Source organism: Salmo salar, chromosome ssa09, assembly GCF_905237065.1.
Source record: "Salmo salar chromosome ssa09, Ssal_v3.1, whole genome shotgun sequence".
NCBI lineage: Eukaryota > Metazoa > Chordata > Actinopteri > Salmoniformes > Salmonidae > Salmo > Salmo salar.
In genome coordinates this window covers 119,759,104-119,777,198 of record NC_059450.1, presented here as the reverse complement: position 1 = coordinate 119,777,198, position 18,095 = coordinate 119,759,104, and the positions used below count along the sequence as shown (strand labels likewise).

General features: G+C 47.2%; 1 protein-coding gene across 5 annotated transcripts in view; it reads right to left on the bottom strand.

The window, feature by feature from the left end:
* Window positions 1–1,232: 1,232 nt before the first annotated feature.
* The window catches only part of LOC106612651 (sodium-dependent serotonin transporter-like), a 28,491-nt gene continuing 11,628 nt past the window's right edge, over window positions 1,233–18,095 (bottom strand). For all 5 annotated transcript variants that reach the window (XM_045724418.1, XM_014214021.2, XM_045724420.1 and 2 more), the window contains 12 exons: window positions 16,938–17,072; window positions 14,476–14,698; window positions 12,323–12,461; window positions 11,931–12,065; window positions 11,686–11,789; window positions 11,298–11,425; window positions 10,208–10,320; window positions 9,542–9,673; window positions 8,383–8,482; window positions 8,012–8,112; window positions 4,997–5,164; window positions 1,233–4,083 (listed from right to left, as the gene is read on the bottom strand). In XM_045724418.1, the coding sequence (XP_045580374.1) occupies window positions 4,012–4,083; window positions 4,997–5,164; window positions 8,012–8,112; window positions 8,383–8,482; window positions 9,542–9,673; window positions 10,208–10,320; window positions 11,298–11,425; window positions 11,686–11,789; window positions 11,931–12,065; window positions 12,323–12,461; window positions 14,476–14,698; window positions 16,938–17,072 (1,550 nt within the window). In that variant the 3' untranslated portion in view covers window positions 1,233–4,011. The remainder of the gene's footprint in view (window positions 4,084–4,996; window positions 5,165–8,011; window positions 8,113–8,382; window positions 8,483–9,541; window positions 9,674–10,207; window positions 10,321–11,297; window positions 11,426–11,685; window positions 11,790–11,930; window positions 12,066–12,322; window positions 12,462–14,475; window positions 14,699–16,937; window positions 17,073–18,095) is intronic.

Below are 18,095 nucleotides of genomic sequence, written 5' to 3'. Positions count from 1 at the left end.
GCACCCCCCCAGACGATCCCGCAGGTGAAGAAGCCGGATGTGGAGGTCCTGGGCTGGTGTGGTTACACGTGGTCTGCTGTTGTGAGGCCGGTTGGACGTACTGCCAAATTCTCTAAAACGACATTGGCTTATGGTAGAGAAATGAACATTAAATTCTCTGGCAACAGCTCTGGTGGACATTCCTGCAGGCAGAATGCCAATTGCACGCTTCCTCAAAACTTGAGACATCTGTGGCATTGTGTTGTGTGACAAAACTGCACATTTTAGAGTGGCCTTTTATTGTCCACAGCACAAGGTGCACCTGTGTAATGATCATGCTATTTAATCAGTTTCTTGATATGCCACACCTGTCAGGTGGATGGATTATCTTGGCAAAGGAGAAATGCTCACTAACAGGGATGTAAACAAATTTGTGCTCAAAATATGAGAGCGTACTGTATGGAACATTTCTGGGATCTTATTATATGTCAGCTCAGGAAACATGGGACCAACACTTTACATGTTGTGTTTATATTTTTGTTCAGTATATATACAACCAGGAGTGGAAGTAGGGCGTTAGTTTCGGCAGAGAGGAAGAAGTGAAAATGTCCACGAAAATAAGACCACGAAGTGAGGAATTTGTGTCGAATTTGGTCAACAAAAAATGGTATTGCTAATTTGCTACGTGAGGCTTATTTGATTGAATATAAGTTTCATAATGGTTAGGTTGTAAGGAATGCACTGATTTAAGTGGATGCACGCAGCATTTAGCCAACTTTGGAAAAAATTACTTTACATCGAAGTTGTGCTGGTTGTTCACACGCGTATCTGCCCTCTCATTGGCTAGAAAGGTCCCACCTGATCTCGCCTCCTCCCGCCTGCCTTCCATCTTTGGGGACATGCATTTCCATTGTTAGAGCGGTCACTCGACTATTTTGTCAATATAATAGAAAATCTTCGACCCAACTCTCAATAACTAATTACCCGCCAATCACCCACACCTGTGAGCAATCACTAATCAAGCCTTGCTGGTTCTTCAAGCACCTGGCCCTAGCTACTGCCCCGAGCTACTGCCCCGAGCAGTGGGATATGTATAGTGGAAAATGGTCTGTCTAACTGTGCCCTAAGCACTAAACTACCTCATTCCTAAAATCATCTCAGAAATGAACCCAATTCAAGAGTTACAATGTTACAAAACATGAAAAACAGTGTTACAAAAGCATTGCGGGGGAAAAAAATGCAAGAGGCATAGCTACTCATTTACATCTTAACTTTATTTATCTATTAATTCATATATATTTATATCTTTCTTCTATACAGGTTTATTTCTCAATACAATCTTTTACAGACGTACATAGATCATACATTATGTAGGCTCGAGAGGTACATTGGAGGGATTTTAACATCATCTTCATTGGATATTTTGGCGAAGTACAAGACGAGAGAAGGTCACTTCACAGACACAAGTTGAAGCACAGGTTACACACATTGGCATGCACACACTCACAAAGTCTGACTGCTACTTCTGTTCATAATGTACACACACACACACTCATGTATGCACGCTTGCACATACACACGCAAGGTATGCACGCTCACACGTACATCAATCCTGAGTTAAAATACTATTTGAAATCCTTTCAAATACTTCAGATTTGATTGCCTGGTTCAATGGAACAAATAGAACAGTCGGAAACCTGCAAACCCCGCCCATTTGGCACTAGGTAGGCTAAAACAAACCCCGCCCATTTGGCACTAGGTAGGCTAAAACAAACCCCGCCCATTTGGCACTAGGTAGGCTAAAACAAACCCCGCCCATTTGGCACTAGGTAGGCTAAAACAAACCCCGCCCATCTGGCTCTAGGTAGGCTAAAACAAACCCCGCCCATTTGGCACTAGGCAGGCTAAAACAAACCCCGCCCATCTGGCACTAGGCAGGCTAAAACAAACCCCGCCCATCTGGCACTAGGCAGGCTAAAACAAACCCCGCCCATCTGGCACTAGGCCGGCTAAAACAAACCCCGCCCATCTGGCACTAGGTAGGCTAAAACAAACCCCACCCATCTGGCACTAGGCAGGCTAAAACAAACCCCGCCCATCTGGCACTAGGCAGGCTAAAACAAACCCCGCCCATATGGCACTAGGCAGGCTAAAACAAACCCCACCCATCTGGCAATAGGCCGGCTAAAACAAACCCCGCCCATCTGGCACTAGGCAGCCTAAAACAAACCCCGCCCATATCGCACTAGGCCGGCTAAAACAAACCCCGCCCATCTGGCTCTAGGCCAGCTAAAACAAACCCCGCCCATCTGGCACTAGGTAGGCTAAAACAAACCCCGCCCATCTGGCACTAGGTAGGCTATAACAAACCCCGCCCATCTGGCACTAGGCAGCCTATAACAAACCCCGCCCATCTGGCACTAGGTAGGCTAAAACAAACCCCGCCCATCTGATAAAGAAAACACAAAGTATTTGAAAGATTCCCTATAGTATTTGAACCCAGGTCTGAGGCACGCTCAAACATACAGTAATGCGTTCAAGAGAGTAGACAGGTATTCACAGAACAAAGAGACATACACCGATACCAAGACTCACTTATTACACACGTACATGCCATATTTGTACTCCCATTCCAACACACAACAGATGATTAGGTAGAGAGTAAAGACAGATACCTGTTTCAGACGCAACCTTGAGGACTGAGCGATGGAGATGATAATAGTTGTGATCGATATTTGGTTCCCACTATAAGTAATTAACATGTAAATGGTGTTTTACATATTAACAAACTAAACCAAACTAAATCAGCATGTCAGTTTTTGGTAAATGACATGAAAGCATACTTAGATTTGACAGCAATAATAATTATTTAAAATAAATATATATATATATATATAAAATTGCAATAATATAACCCACGACTCCTTCTAATCTGCACAGGGTAACTTCTCCCCACGTTCCTTCCATTTTTTTCTGACACACACACACACACACACACACACACACACACACACACACACACACACACACACACACACACACACACACACACACACACACACACACACACACACACACACACACACACACACACACACACACACACACACACACAAACACTCTTACACACAACATGCCCACACACACACACACCAGAGCCTTCCGTACTGCAACTCAAGAATCCCCCCACATACGACTGGACAAAGCCCTGTGTTCTCTTCTGAACTTGTCTCTGTGTTCCCCAACAACCTGGATATGCTTACAGAGCATAATCAGTACTGCAGTGCGTCACACTACACCAACATACAGCTCTTCACCGTGTGGAGACGCTCATCAAGGCCCTTCATAGGTTCAGCCATCCCATTCCCATTCAGAAACACTGACAAGCTCCCACCAAGTCATCCTAAAACATGACAACGGCTCACATCTGGAAATACCTGTAGAAATATCCAATCAACATTTGGCTTCATTTAGACATGTAAAAAGATTCCTGGATTTTGCAATCAATGTCCGGCTAAATATCTGAAAGCAGAACTCATGAAACAAGGATCGAAGGTCAAATGAAGCCGTGAGACATTTGTTTGCGATATAAAAGTGGACCTGACAGAACAGAGACAAGGAAGAGTGCGTGTGTATGTTAATGAATCATACTGAATGGAGGGATTCCAATTGTAACAGTACACATGTCATTGTGCTGTGGCATCTAAAACCCTCTGTCTGGGGGTTGAAATGCTCTGACCAGCGTGGGCCAGTGTGAAATCAGTGACGCCATTAGCCGCTAACGGTTAGCTAACAGAATGAGCCAGGAGGGAGGTGACGGGAGGAGGGGTGGGATGCTGCAGACAGTGTGGCCCGGCACTCCACCTCACCCCTGGGGTCAGTGGGATGGACGGGGTGCCTTAGTGCTGAAGTCTGCTGTGGGGGGTTCTGGAGGAGAAGCGGGGGAGGGGACGAACCCCTCCCCGTCCTGCAGTTGTGCTCTATGTCCAGCAGAGGGGGGTGTAGTCCACCGGGCCTGGTCAGACCACTGGGTCAGACGGTGTGGGTGATGATAATGTCACTGTGAGGCCCACTGGGTACAGGGGTGATGCCCTTCAGGAGACGCTGAGGGATAAGGAAGGGAGGAAGAGAAAAGAGGGGTAGGAAGGAGCACTAGGTTATTTCATGTCATCCATTGTAATTGCGAGTTGGGTTCCCCTTGTAACAGTCTGGTTATACTAGAAGTTATCTTGTGGAATCACAGAGATTTCTCTTTGTGGTTCTATATTCCGAACAACATGCAAATTGGCACATTGGCTGTTAGCCTATCCAGCACAGTGTCAAAGCTATCTAGCGAGACCATCCCTTCGCGCCACTCATAAGCTGGGACTTTCCTGTGTCTGCTTCCGTTGAAAGTGACTGATTTCTGGTAGCCTGAGCACAATAAGTAGTGCCTGGTATAACTGCGGCGTAACCTGTCAGATCGCTCTTATTGAGCGCTGTCACACGGACGTTATGTCATCCTGACCTCGCTCTGATCCGTCTGTCTACGATCACTGGCCGCAGCAGCAGGTTAGGCATACAACGCTCACACACGTAACGCGCACACACACTTACACAGATGTACGACCAGAACACTACACGTAACACACACACCCCCCCGCTGACACTGTCTTTCAGTCCCATTGTGCGGTGAGGCACTGGGGCAAACACTGGGCTTATTGGATGACAGGTTAATCAAAGGCAGGGTGAGGTGGGAGGAAGGTGCTGTGTGTACCATACTGTTTGATGTCTGTCTGTCTGTCTTCTCAAACAAGGGGCTGTTTTCTGGCTTGGCAACGTGACAGTGTGCAGGTGCCGCGGTGTCTGTCGCTTATCTATGTTTGCGTGTGTGTCTGGAAGCCGTGGTGGCTTGTATTCCTACTCTCTGCATCTCTCCTTTTGATTGTGTCCTCTGTTAGTAGCCTGGTGATGGCAGGGGGAGGGAAGGGGGACTGGAGGGGGAGAGGCCCACCCCAAGCCCTCTGGAGGCTCTTACCTGTTTAAAGGTCCCTTTGGCAGTGAGCAGGTGGTACACCATGTAGGCTGGTACACAGATGAAGGAGGACACTCCGATGCAGTAGCCCAGAACAGTGGTCCAAGGTGGGTAGACGTAGTCAAACAACTTGACCTCCGGGGGGAACGCCAGGAAACTGACAATAATGAACTGAGGAGAGATGTGACATAGAGGTGGTGGTGTTTCGAACAGGTAAAGCTGAAGTCGGAAGTGTACATACACCTTAGCCAAATACATTTAACCTGTTGGGGCTAGGGGGCAGTATTTTCACGGCCGGATAAAAAACGTACCCAATTTAAACTGGTTACTACTCTTACCCAGAAATGAGAATATGCATATAATTAGTAGATTTGGATAGAAAACACTCTAAAGTTTCTAAAACTGTTTGAATGGTGTCTGTGAGTATAACAGAACTCATATGGCAGGCCAAAACCTGAGAAGATTCCATGCAGGAAGTGCCCTGTCTGACAATTTGTTGTCCTTCTAGGGCATTTCTATCAAAAATACAGCATCTCTGCTGTAACGTGACATTTTCTAAGGCTTCCATTGGCTCTAAGAAGGCGCCAGAAAGTGGAATGAGAGCTCTGCAGTCTCTGGGCGAAAAACAGCAGGAGTGTTTGTGAGTGGTCTGGCAGGGAACACTGACACTGTTGCGCGCATGCACGAGAGGACTACATTTTTTTCTTTCTCTCTTTGAACGAATACAACGTCGCCCGGTTGGAATATTATCGCTATTTTACGAGAAAAATCGCATAAAATTTGATTTTAAACAGCGTTTGACATGCTTCGAAGTACGGTAATGGAATATTTAGATTTTTTTTGTCACGAAATGCGCCCGCGCGTCACCCTTCGGATACTGACCTCAACGCACGAACAAAACGGAGCTATTTCAATATAACTATGGATTATTTTGAACCAAAACAACATTTGTTGTTGAAGTAGAAGTCTGACGAAGAACAGCAAAGGTAATCCAATTTTTCTAATAGTAAATCTTAGTTTGGTGAGGGCCAAACTTGGTGGGTGTCAAATTAGCTAGCCGTGATGGCCGGGCTATCTACTCAGAATATTGCAAAATGTGCTTTCGCCGAAAAGCTATTTTAAAATCTGACACCGCGATTGCATAAAGGAGTTCTGTATCTATAATTCTTAAAATAATTGTTATGTATTTTGTGAACGTTAATCGTGAGTAATTAAGTAAATTCACCGGATGTTTGCGGTGGGTATGCTAGTTCTGAACATCACATGCTAATGTAAAAAGCTGGTTTTTGATATAAATATGAACTTGATTGAACAAAACATGCATGTATTGTATAACATAATGTCCTAGGAGTGTCATCTGATGAAGATCATCAAAGGTTAGTGCTGCATTTAGCTGTGGTTTTGGTTTTTGTGACATATATGCATGCTTTGAAAATGGCTGTGTGATTATTTTTGGCAGGGTACTCTCCTGACATAATCTAATGTTTTGCTTTCGCTGTAAAGCCTTTTTGAAATCGGACAGTGTGGTTAGATTAACGAGAGTTTTGTCTTTAAAATGGTGTAAAATAGTCATATGTTTGAGAAATTGAAGTTATAGCATTTATGAGGTATTTGTATTTCGCGCCACACGATTCCACTGGCTGTTGACTAGGTGGGACGCAAACGTCCCACCTTGCCCAGGGAGGTTAAAATCTGTTTTTCACAATTCCTGACATTTAATCCTAGTAAAAATTCCCTGTCTTAGGTCAGTTAGGATCACCACTTTATTTTAAGAATGTGAAATGTCAGAATAATAGCAGAGAGAATGATTTATTTCAGCTTTTATTTCTTTCATCACATTCCCAGTGGGTCAGAAGTTTACATACACTCAATTAGTATTTGGTAGCATTGCCTTTAAATTGTTTAATTTGGGTCAAACACTTCGGGTACCCTTCCACAAGCTTCCCACAATAAGTTGGGTGAATTTTGGCCCATTCCTCCTGACAGAGCTGGTGTAACTGAGTCAGGTTTGTAGGCCTCCTTGCTCGCACGCGCTTTTCCAGTTCTGACCACACATTTTCTATAGGATGAGGTCAGGGCTTTGTGATGGCCACTCCAATACCTTGACTTTGTTGTCCTTAAGCCCTTTTGCCACAATTTTGGAAGTATGCTTGGGGTCATTGTCCATTTGGAAGACACATTTGCGACCAAGCTTTAATTTCCTGACCGATGCCTTGAGATGTTGCTTCAATATATCCACATAATTTTCCCTTCTCATGATGCCCTCTATTTTGTGAAGTGCACTAGTCCCTCCTGCAGCATCTTCACAAGATCCTTTGTTGTTGTTCTGGGATTGATTTGCGCTTTTCGCACCAAAGTACGTTCATCTCTAGGAGACAGAACGCGTCTCCTTCCTGAGCTGTATGACGGCTGCGTGGTCCCATGGTGTTTATACTTGCGTACTATTGTTTGTACAGATGAACGTGGTACCTTCAGGCATTTGGAAATTGCTCCCAATGATGAACCAGACTTGTGGAGGTCTACAATTTTTTTTATGAGGTCTGATTTCTTTTGATTTTCCCATGATGTCAAGCAAAGAGGCACTGAATTTGAAGGTAGGCCTTGAAATACATCCACAGGTACACCTCCAATTGACTCAAATGATGTCAATTAGCCTATCAGAAGCTTCTAAAGCATGACATAATTTTCTGGAATTTTCCAAGCTGTTTAAAAGCACAGTCAACTTAGTGTTTGTATTTGACCCACTGGAATTGTGACAGTGAATTCATTATAAGTGAAATAATCTGTCTGTAAACAACTGTTGTAAAAATTACTTGTGTCATGCACAAAGTATATGTCCTAACCAACTCGCCAAAACTATAGTTTGTTAACAAGAAATTTGTGGAGTGGTTGAAAAACAAGTTTTAATGACTCCAACCTAAGTGTATGTAAACTTCCCACTTCAACTGTATGTACAGCCGGGGGAGTGTGTGTGTGTGTGTGTGTGTGTGTGTGTGTGTGTGTGTGTTTGTGTCTCACCAGTAGGAAGATTGGGCAGATGGCCACCCAGCACACCCTCCAGAACAATCCAGGGGAGAAGCCCAGCATCATATGGACATCAGCACAGAAACGACTCGTCCCTGAAAATGGACACAAAGACACGGAATGAAACACATGCACACACAAACACTTTAGTGTCTCAATATGGAATCGCCTCATCCATCCATCCATCCATCCATCCATCCATCCATCCATCCATCCATTGTTTTATTGTCAGAATGAGACATGTCTAGTGCAGTCAGGTTACAAACCAATCACAAACACACATCCATTAAATCCAAAATTAAAAGGCTGAATCCAAAGAATGTCAGACTATGTGGGCCTTGTCAGCAATATCATTGTCAGTTTACCGTAGAACCAGGAAACGGCGATGACTTCTAGGAAGACCACAGTGATGACAGCAGGTCCCGTGGCGTACTCCTCAAACAGTTTCACCACAAACGCACCTCCCTAAAACAGAGTTCCAGAGAAATGCATGGGTGTTGGGAAGAAAGCTATAGAGACTATAGAGACATTTCTACAGTATATACCACTGATGTTCCACTTTAGCTTATTTTCGACATATTTCCCGACAGCATTGCTTCATGCCATTCAGGAGATTCTGGACATTGCTAAATAACCAGCAAAAAAACAGATTGGATGAAAGTATAATAACCTGGGTAATGAGCCAAGGGGACTGAGGCTGGCTGGAGTGGGACTGAGGCTGGGTGGAGTGGGACCGAGGCTGGCTGTAGTGGGACTGAGGCTGGCTGGAGTGGGACTGAGGCTGGGTGGAGTGGGACTGAGGCTGGGTGGAGTGGGACTGAGGCTGGGTGGAGTGGGACTGAGGCTGGCTGGAGTGGGACTGAGGCTGGGTGGAGTGGGACTGAGGCTGGGTGGAGTGGGACTGAGGCTGGGTGGAGTGGGACTGAGGCTGGGTGGAGTGGGACCGAAAATGGGTGGAGTGGGACCGAGGCTGGGTGGAGTGGGACTGAGGCTGGGTGGAGTGGGACTGAGGCTGGGTGGAGTGGGACTGAGGCTGGCTGGAGTGGGACTGAGGCTGGGTGGAGTGGGACTGAGGCTGGGTGGAGTGGGACTGAGGCTGGGTGGAGTGGGACTGAGGCTCGGTGGAGTGGGACCGAAAATGGGTGGAGTGGGACCGAGGCTGGGTGGAGTGGGACCGAAAATGGGTGGAGTGGGACCGAAAATGGGTGTGAGTGGGACTGAGGCTGGGTGGAGTGGGACCGAGGCTGGGTGGAGTGGGACTGAGGCTGGGTGGAGTGGGACTGAGGCTGGGTGGAGTGGGACTGAGGCTGGGTGGAGTGGGACCGAAAATGGGTGGAGTGGGACCGAGACTGGGTGGAGTGGGACCGAAAATGGGTGGAGTGGGACCGAAAATGGGTGTGAGTGGGACTGAGGCTGGGTGGAGTGGGACCGAGGCTGGGTGGAGTGGGACTGAGGCTGGGTGTGAGTGGGACTGAGGCTGGGTGGGTGGGAGTGGGACTGAGGTTGGGTGGAGTGGAGACTCACGTAGGTGAGGGTGGAGAGTGCTCCCAGGTAGCAGACACACACCAGGCTTAGGACAAACCACTCCCTCCTCCTAGACAACAACTGGGGGAACTCATCCAGCATGGCTGTGATCACCCCCTCCAGACCGGCAAACTACACAGGAAGACAAGAAGGGAGAGACATTCAACTGAAATTAAATTGAGAGAGAGAGAGAAGGAATCAGTAGAGGAGTAAGAGCAGAAAGGGAGAGAGGGAGAGAGAAAAGGAGAGACAGGTGGAGAGTGATGAGCGAGAGAGAGATGCGCACAAGAGAGAAAAATAATAATTGCACAGCTATAGAAAATCACAAAAAACAGGCAAACCCAGACAGAAAGATCCTCAGACACAACCTGTTTCTTCAGCATCAGTTCTGTTGACAGTAACCCCACCCCCCCTTCTAAGCTCAGAGCCTGATTGGATGAATACACAATGAACACAGCCTGAGAGCCTGAGTTAAATGAATTAGCACATGTAATAGCAGTACATTTATGTAAGAACGGAGAACTGATCAAAAACAGACGATTTGAGAACCAGTCTAATAATTCTGTGAGATTACCGTGCCCGTATGCATGCGTGTGTGTGTGCGTGCACGCGCATTTGTACATATGTATTCATCTGTGCGCGCATCTGTGTATATGTGCCACTGACCGTGCTGTCCAGCCCCAGCATTATGATCATGAGGAAGAAGATAATGGCGAAGAAGGTGGCAGCGGGCATGTTGGCGATGGCTTCAGCATAGATGATGAACAGCAGACTGGGACCTGGCAGAAGAGACAGACAATCAATACATTAGGAAAGGGAACACACACACACACACACACACACACACACACACACACACACACACACACACACACACACACACACACACACACACACACACACACACACACACACACACACACACACACACACACACACACACACACACACACACACGCATGGTGGAAATGTGGCATCTTTACTATCCTCTTTCATGTTTGAAAGCACTTAAGGGATTGTCATTATTTCCATACGGGCCCCTGAGGCTTTTATATGTGGTGTTGGGCTTTTATCAAAAAGGAATAGTTGGCAATTAGTCCTGTCTTGATGTATGCAAGTGTAACTAGAACCGTAGCAGAGAATTTGTTATGCGTGTGTGTCTTACGTTAGTCTGGTATGTACTCACTTGCCAGATTTCAATTACTGTCTGAACTCAGATAACCTGTGAACTATCTGGGCCTGTATTTCTAAAGTGTCTCAGAGTAGGAGAGCTGATCTAGGATCAGTTTTCCATTAAAGGTCCAATGCAGCCGTTTTTTTTTATTATCTCAATATCAAATCACTTCTGGGTAACAATGAAGTACCTTACTGTGATTGTTTTCATTTAATTGGTCCCCAAAAAAAGTGCTTCTTAGCAAAGAGAAATTTCTAAAGCAAGAATTTTGCGAGGACTGTCTGGGAGTGGTCTGAGTGGGGAGGGGAAAACGGAAAACTAGCTGTTATTGGCAGAGAGGTTTGGAGCTCTCTTTCTTATTGGTCAACACAAACACAGGAAAATCACGTGTTTGACTGCACTGGGCCTTTAAGATCATATTGTACAAGATTACAAGGGAAGGTGGAGGACACATGATCCTAGATCAGCACTCCTACTCTGACACGCTTTGTGAATACGGGTCCTGATGTAAAAAAATATAAAAAATCATACAACAACTGCTGGATATGAAAAATAGATGATGGATTTAATTGACTGATTTACCAGCATCCTTGGCTACGGTCTCCACGCCTACTTTGCGCATCTCAGCCATGTAGCCGAGCACGGTAAAGATGACAAACCCAGAGAGGAAACTGGTCAGGCAGTTCACAGAGCTGGTCAGCAACGCATCCCTGAGATGGGGGGGGGAGAGGGGTAAAGGGATGGTGAGAGGGGGGAGAGAAAAGGAGGGAGGTAGAGAGAGAGGGGTAGAGAGTGTGGCCAGAGTGAGGGGGAGAGATAGAGACAGAAAGAGGGGATGAAGAGGGAGATAGGAGAAGAAAGAGAGGGAATTAACAACAAGTCACAGGCAAAATAAACCACATGTAGAAAAACTTCCCATATGGCAGGTTCATAAACAGATTGTACTGTATCAAGAGAAATGAAGTCTCACTTGTAGCAGTTGTTGTGAAAGGGGTTGTAGCTGGCAAAGGCCAGGAGAACCCCGAAACCTGGCCCCAGAGAGAAGAAGATCTGAGCTGCTGCATCAATCCATACCTGGAGGGAGAGGGAGAGAGAAAGAGAGAGGGGTGGATAAGAAAACGGGAAGGAGACATCAGGCAGTATGACTCGGTGTCAGTGTGTTGTATGATGGCAAAAGATTGGCTGGAAACCTAAACCAATAGTGGGCCAACTCACTGTGGTGCTGAGTAGTTTCCCCCAATCAGGTTTGAGGTAGAAGACCACACCCCTCCAGGCCCCGGGCAGAGTGGCCCCACGAACGAGCAGCACCAGTAGGACAAGGTAGGGGAAGGTGGCTGTCACCCACACCACCTGAGAGAGAGGGGAGAGAGAGAGGGGTGGGGGAGTGAGAGAGAGATAGAGAGAGGGGTGGAGGAGGGAGAGGGTGAAGGAGGAAGAGAGAGAGGAAGGAAGAGATGCAGGGAGCGACAGAGAGAAAGAGAGGGGCACGTATGAATAGAAGACATCAGTGAGAAACAGAGTTCACAGTGTTTACCTACTGTTATCTACTGTTGATCTACTGTTTCTCCATCCCTCCTTCCCCCTCTCCGTCCCCCAGCCATGCTCACCTTGCCAGAGGTCTTGACTCCCTTCCAGATGCTGAAGTAGACGATGGTGAAGATGAACAGGAGGCAGAGAGCCAGCTGCCAACTCACACTGCCAAGCTGGTGCAGACCTGGAGACATGTGTACCTGCAGTACCTGACGCCTTTACGGAACAGAGGAGTGAGGGATGAGGAGTGGATAGGAGGGTAAAGAGAGAGGAGTGAGGAGAGAAGGGGATAAGGGATGAAAGGGATCAGGAGAGAGGGATGAGGAGCGGATAGGAGGGTAAAGAGAGAGGAGTGAGGAGAGAAGGGGATAAGGGATGAAAGGGACCAGGAGAGAGGGATGAGGAGCGGATAGGAGGGTAAAGAGAGAGGAGTGAGGAGAGAAGGGGATAAGGGATGAAAGGGATCAGGAGAGAGGGATGAGGAGCGGATAGGAGGGTAAAGAGAGAGGAGTGAGGAGAGAAGGGGATAAGGGATGAAAGGGATCAGGAGAGAGGGATGAGGAGCGGATAGGAGGGTAAAGAGAGAGGAGTGAGGAGAGAAGGGGATAAGGGATGAAAGGGATCAGGAGAGAGGGATGAGGAGCGGATAGGAGGGTAAAGAGAGAAGAGTGAGGAGAGAGAGGGGTGAACGAGTGGGGTGAGAGAGGGGTGAGTGAGGGATAAGGAGAGAGAGGGGTGAGTGAGGGGTGAGAGAGGGGTGAGAGAGGGGTGAGAGAGGGATAAGGAGAGAGAGGGGTGAGAGAGGGGGTGAGGAGATGGATGAGAGATGAGGAGAGGGGGGATCAACCAGGGAGAAGAAGAGAGATGAGAGGGAAAAGAAGGTTGAGAAGAGGGGGATGAGACAGAAAAACAGAGAAAGGAGTCATTTATAGGGAAATAGAGAGATCAAGAGAGAACAGGAAGAGCATTCGTACATCTGGGGGTGGCAGGTTGCTTGCTGCAGATAGATGATTGATGATATTTTGAAAGAAAATAAACAGTTGCTCTTGCCAGTATTGCGTGTGTTTGTTTAGCTTAAGTATCAGCCTCGCGGCGAAGGACGCTAAATAAACCCATTGAGCAAGATTTTATTTGATTTCCAGGGTCATAAAAGGTAGAACGTGAAGGGACTAGGCAAGAGATAAAAAGAAAATGACAAGGATAGAAATTGAATAAACATATTGTGGATATGTGATGCTGGCACAACTGAATAAGGAAATAAGATAACTTGGCAAAAATAACTTGGCATGGTGAAAGATAATCGAGCGACAAAGATCTATAGCTAGATGCCAGGTCACCAGTTAAGAAAACATACCAGATGGACAGAATAACAAGGTTTATGAAAAAACAGAAATGCTGGTGCCAGACATGAGCCAGAGGAGTTTTACCTGCATTAGAATGGAGAAAATCTCTCTTAGTGGGATTGATAGGAGTGAACCAGACTCAAAGTCAGGAATGACAGAACCAGTTGCTTTTTTCCATAGAAATATAATTACTAGAATGGACATCCACATTCAAGTCAATGATGAGAGCAGTCAGCTTCCTGTGGTCTGAGGGCCCCCCCCCCTTGTTTGTAATTCTCTCTCTCTCTCTCTCTCTCTCTCTCTCTCTCATTCAAGGGGTGGTATTGGCTGGGAAACCAAATGAAATAAGTAAATCAAATTAACGATGAGAGAAGTCAGATTAAGTGTGAGTTCATGTTGAATAATAATTACTACATAAATGAACACGAACAATGTAAACACATATGTCAAATATGTAAGTTGAAAACATTGCACGTTAAAAGCACCGTTTGTGTGTGTGTGTGTGTGTGTGTGTGTGTGTGTGTGTGTGTGTGTGTGTAACCAGTTTCATATCCTTTTTTAGTTAGATGCACAAATAACAGTTGAATGAACATATGAGACAGGTTTGGGCCAACTAAACATTTTAAGTTCAGGTAACACTTTAACCGAAAAGTTAGTCTCTTTTTTTACCTCCATTCTGTCTGACAGGTCTTCTCCCATCTCCCTCCACCTATCCATATCTACCTTTCATCCACCCATCCAGTCACTGTCCACTCTGTCTCTCCTCCCTCTCCTCTACCGAGCCTATCATGCCGTCTACCCCTCCCTCCTCTACAGTCTAACGTCCCTGGCAGCGCCCCTTGTGCTCGTCCCTCCGTCCTCCTTGCACTTACATGGTCTTGACTTACGTATAGAACTCCTCGGCGGGCGAGGTGGACGTGTTGGTCCAGGTGACGTTGCTGTCGGTGGACAGGTAGCGGAGACAGTTGACCGTGTTCCAGGGGTTGGAGCACGTGGTCCAGGGCAGGGTGGGCCGGAACGACGCCAGCAGGTAGTACAGGGCCCAAGCCATGATGGTGTTGTAGTAGAACGCTATGTACAGCGCTATGATGCAGATGGCGAAGCCGATACCTTTCGCAGAAAGGAAAAGACAACATAAGGTATAATGCATTACAATGCAGTCATTATAATGCATCGTCAGACTTGTCATGAACCTGCACAGCCCCTTTATAACGTCCTATAGTCATATATAGATGGTGACGATGATAACTGGTGGAGAGAGAGAGAGAGAGTTTGTGATGGAGAGAAGAGAGTTTTGTTTTTCTATTAGGATTAACACAGGTATGAATGAATGAGAGAGGAGGCAGAGTGGGGTAGAGAGACAAACGAGGAAGTGGCGGACCAGGGCATCGAACACACCAGACAGACCAGATGGGAAGAGAGTTTGAGATGAAGGTGTGTTCTGTGTTGTGGCGTTGGTCGGTGATAACTCGCTCCATCCATCACTCAGAGATCTAAACCTATCTATCTATTTTCAAGCTAATTCAAGTCCGACTCAAGTAGGAGATGACATTTGGAAACAACTGGGATTTACATAACATGACGTTTCTAAGCATGCTGGCATTTCCGTGGGAAATGTGACAATTTCCATAACAGAGAGCTGGACATCACCACAACAAGGGGATGCAGAGGCTTTCATGAGGAACGTGCCGAAGGGGTCGGAGAGTTCATATTATCTGTCTCTCAGACATTCACTCATCTATCTGCTGTAACAGGCAGCTAGCTGCTCACTGTCTTTCTGGATCTACCACTCCACTCTTCTCCTCTTTTCCCCCCAACTCCCATTCTCCCCCTTCTCTCCTGACTCCTCTTCTCCCCTGACTCCTCTTCTCTCCTGACTCCTCTTCTCTCCCGACTCCTCTTCTCTCCTGACTCCTCTTCTCTCCTGACTCCTCTTCTCTCCTGACTCCTCTTCTCCCCTGACTCCTCTTCTCTCCTGACTCCTCTTCTCTCCTGACTCCTCTTCTCCCCTGACTCCTCTTCTCCCCTGACTCCTCTTCTCTCCTGACTCCTCTTCTCTCCTGACTCCTCTTCTCCCCTGACTCCTCTTCTCTCCTGACTCCTCTTCTCTCCTGACTCCTCTTCTCCCCTGACTCCTCTTCTCTCCTGACTCCTCTTCTCCCCTGACTCCTCTTCTCTCCTGACTCCTCTTCTCTCCTGACTCCTCTTCTCCCCTGACTCCTCTTCTCCCCTGACTCCTCTTCTCTCCCGACTCCTCTTCTCTCCCGACTCCTCTTCTCTCCCGACTCCTCTTCTCTCCCGACTCCTCTTCTCTCCCGACTCCACTTCTCTCCTGACTCCTCTTCTCTCCTGACTCCTCTTCTCTCCTGACTCCTCTTCTCTCCTGACTCCTCTTCTCCCCTGACTCCTCTTCTCTCCTGACTCCTCTTCTCTCCTGACTCCTCTTCTCCCCTGACTCCACTTCTCCCCTGACTCCTCTTCTCTCCTGACTCCTCTTCTCTCCTGACTCCTCTTCTCTCCTGACTCCTCTTCTCTCCTGACTCCTCTTCTCCCCTGACTCCTCTTCTCTCCTGACTCCTCTTCTCTCCTGACTCCTCTTCTCCCCTGACTCCACTTCTCCCCTGACTCCACTTCTCCCCTGACTCCTCTTCTCTCCTGACTCCTCTTCTCTCCTGACTCCTCTTCTCTCCTGACTCCTCTTCTCTCCTGACTCCTCTCTCTCCTGACTCCACTTCTCCCCTGACTCCACTTCTCTCCTGACTCCTCTTCTCCCCTGACTCCTCTTCTCTCCTGACTCCTCTTCTCCCCTGACTCCTCTTCTCTCCTGACTCCTCTTCTCTCCTGACTCCTCTTCTCCCCTGACTCCTCTTCTCTCCTGACTCCTCTTCTCTCCTGACTCCTCTTCTCCCCTGACTCCTCTTCTCTCCTGACTCCTCTTCTCTCCTGACTCCTCTTCTCTCCTGACTCCTCTTCTCTCCTGACTCCTCTTCTCTCCTGACTCCTCTTCTCCCCTGACTCCTCTTCTCTCCTGACTCCTCTTCTCTCCTGACTCCTCTTCTCCCCTGACTCCTCTTCTCTCCTGACTCCTCTTCTCTCCTGACTCCTCTTCTCTCCTGACTCCTCTTCTCTCCTGACTCCACTTCTCTCCTGACTCCTCTTCTCTCCTGACTCCACTTCTCCCCTGACTCCTCTTCTCTCCTGACTCCTCTCCTGACTCCGCTTCTCTCCTGACTCCTCTTCTCTCATAACTCCTCCATAACACTTATCAAAATAGTTGACAAGCTTCATTGTGTTAACAAAATTAGTCAAATCCACTCCCCTCCCTCCATCTCCCCTCCTCTCTTCTTACCCTTGAAGATGGGGCAGATGTGTTTCCAGATGGAGATGCAGCCACTGCGGTGGAACTGCCCCAGTGCCAGCTCCATGTAGAACAGAGGCACGCCGCCGAATACCGCCATCAACATGTAGGGCAGCAGGAAGGCACCTGCGACAACAGGTAGGGGAGTGGGGGGAGAGAGAGAGATGGGGAGATAGACAGACAGAGAGAGAGAGAGAGAGAGAGAGAGAGAGAGAGAGAGAGAGCATGCGAGAGAGAGAGAGCATGCGAGAGAGAGAGGGCACGAGAGAGAGAGGGCGAGAGAGAGAGAGAGAGAGAGAGAGAGAGAGAGAGAGAGAGAGAGAGAGAGAGAGCATGCGAGAGAGAGAGGGCACGAGAGAGAGAGGGCGAGAGAGAGAGAGAGAGAGAGAGAGAGAGAGAGAGAGAGAGAGAGAGAGAGAGAGAGAGAGAGAGAGAGAGAGAGAGAGAGAGAGAGAGAGGGAAAAAGCGGGGGTTGGGGTATATTGAGTAAAAATCATTTCATTCATGAGTCAAAAATAGAAACTCCACATGTTTCATATCTGCACTCTTTGCCAGATTTCTACACACCTTATCTAACTACAACTGGCATCAACATCTGGAACATTCAACACTGACCTGTAGCTGACCCTAAAGAGCAAAGGGAGTGTGAGGAGGAATTGGAAATGTCAGAGAAACAAAGACATGGCGAACCCCGGAGAGTACCAGGGAGATAGGGGCTTGGCTGGACTGGAGCCTGTCTGTCTCTGTATTTGATTAGGAATTTATATCTGTGTGGTTGACATGAAAGCAAAGATAACTGTTGATTCAGTAGCTGGGACTAGGAGACAGGTTATTAAGCAATGAGAGAAAGAGAGAGAGAGAGAGAGAGAGAATAGATTGAAGCCACTCTCATAAAAACAGACAATTAATAGTGTTGCTTCTATTAAGTGTCTCCCTGTCTCCATCTCTCTTTCTCTCTTTCCCTCGCTCCCACTAAACAGAGAAACAGGATATTGCAAAGATTTTATTATTGCAAATTGAATGAAATGGAATCGGAGGCCTGTATTTGATGTGAGGAGGAGAGTTGTAGAAAGGCAGGGAGGAGAGCAGAGTTCCCTTGTAAACATCTGGGAACATTAAATGAACATTCATTACAGAAGACACAAGGTT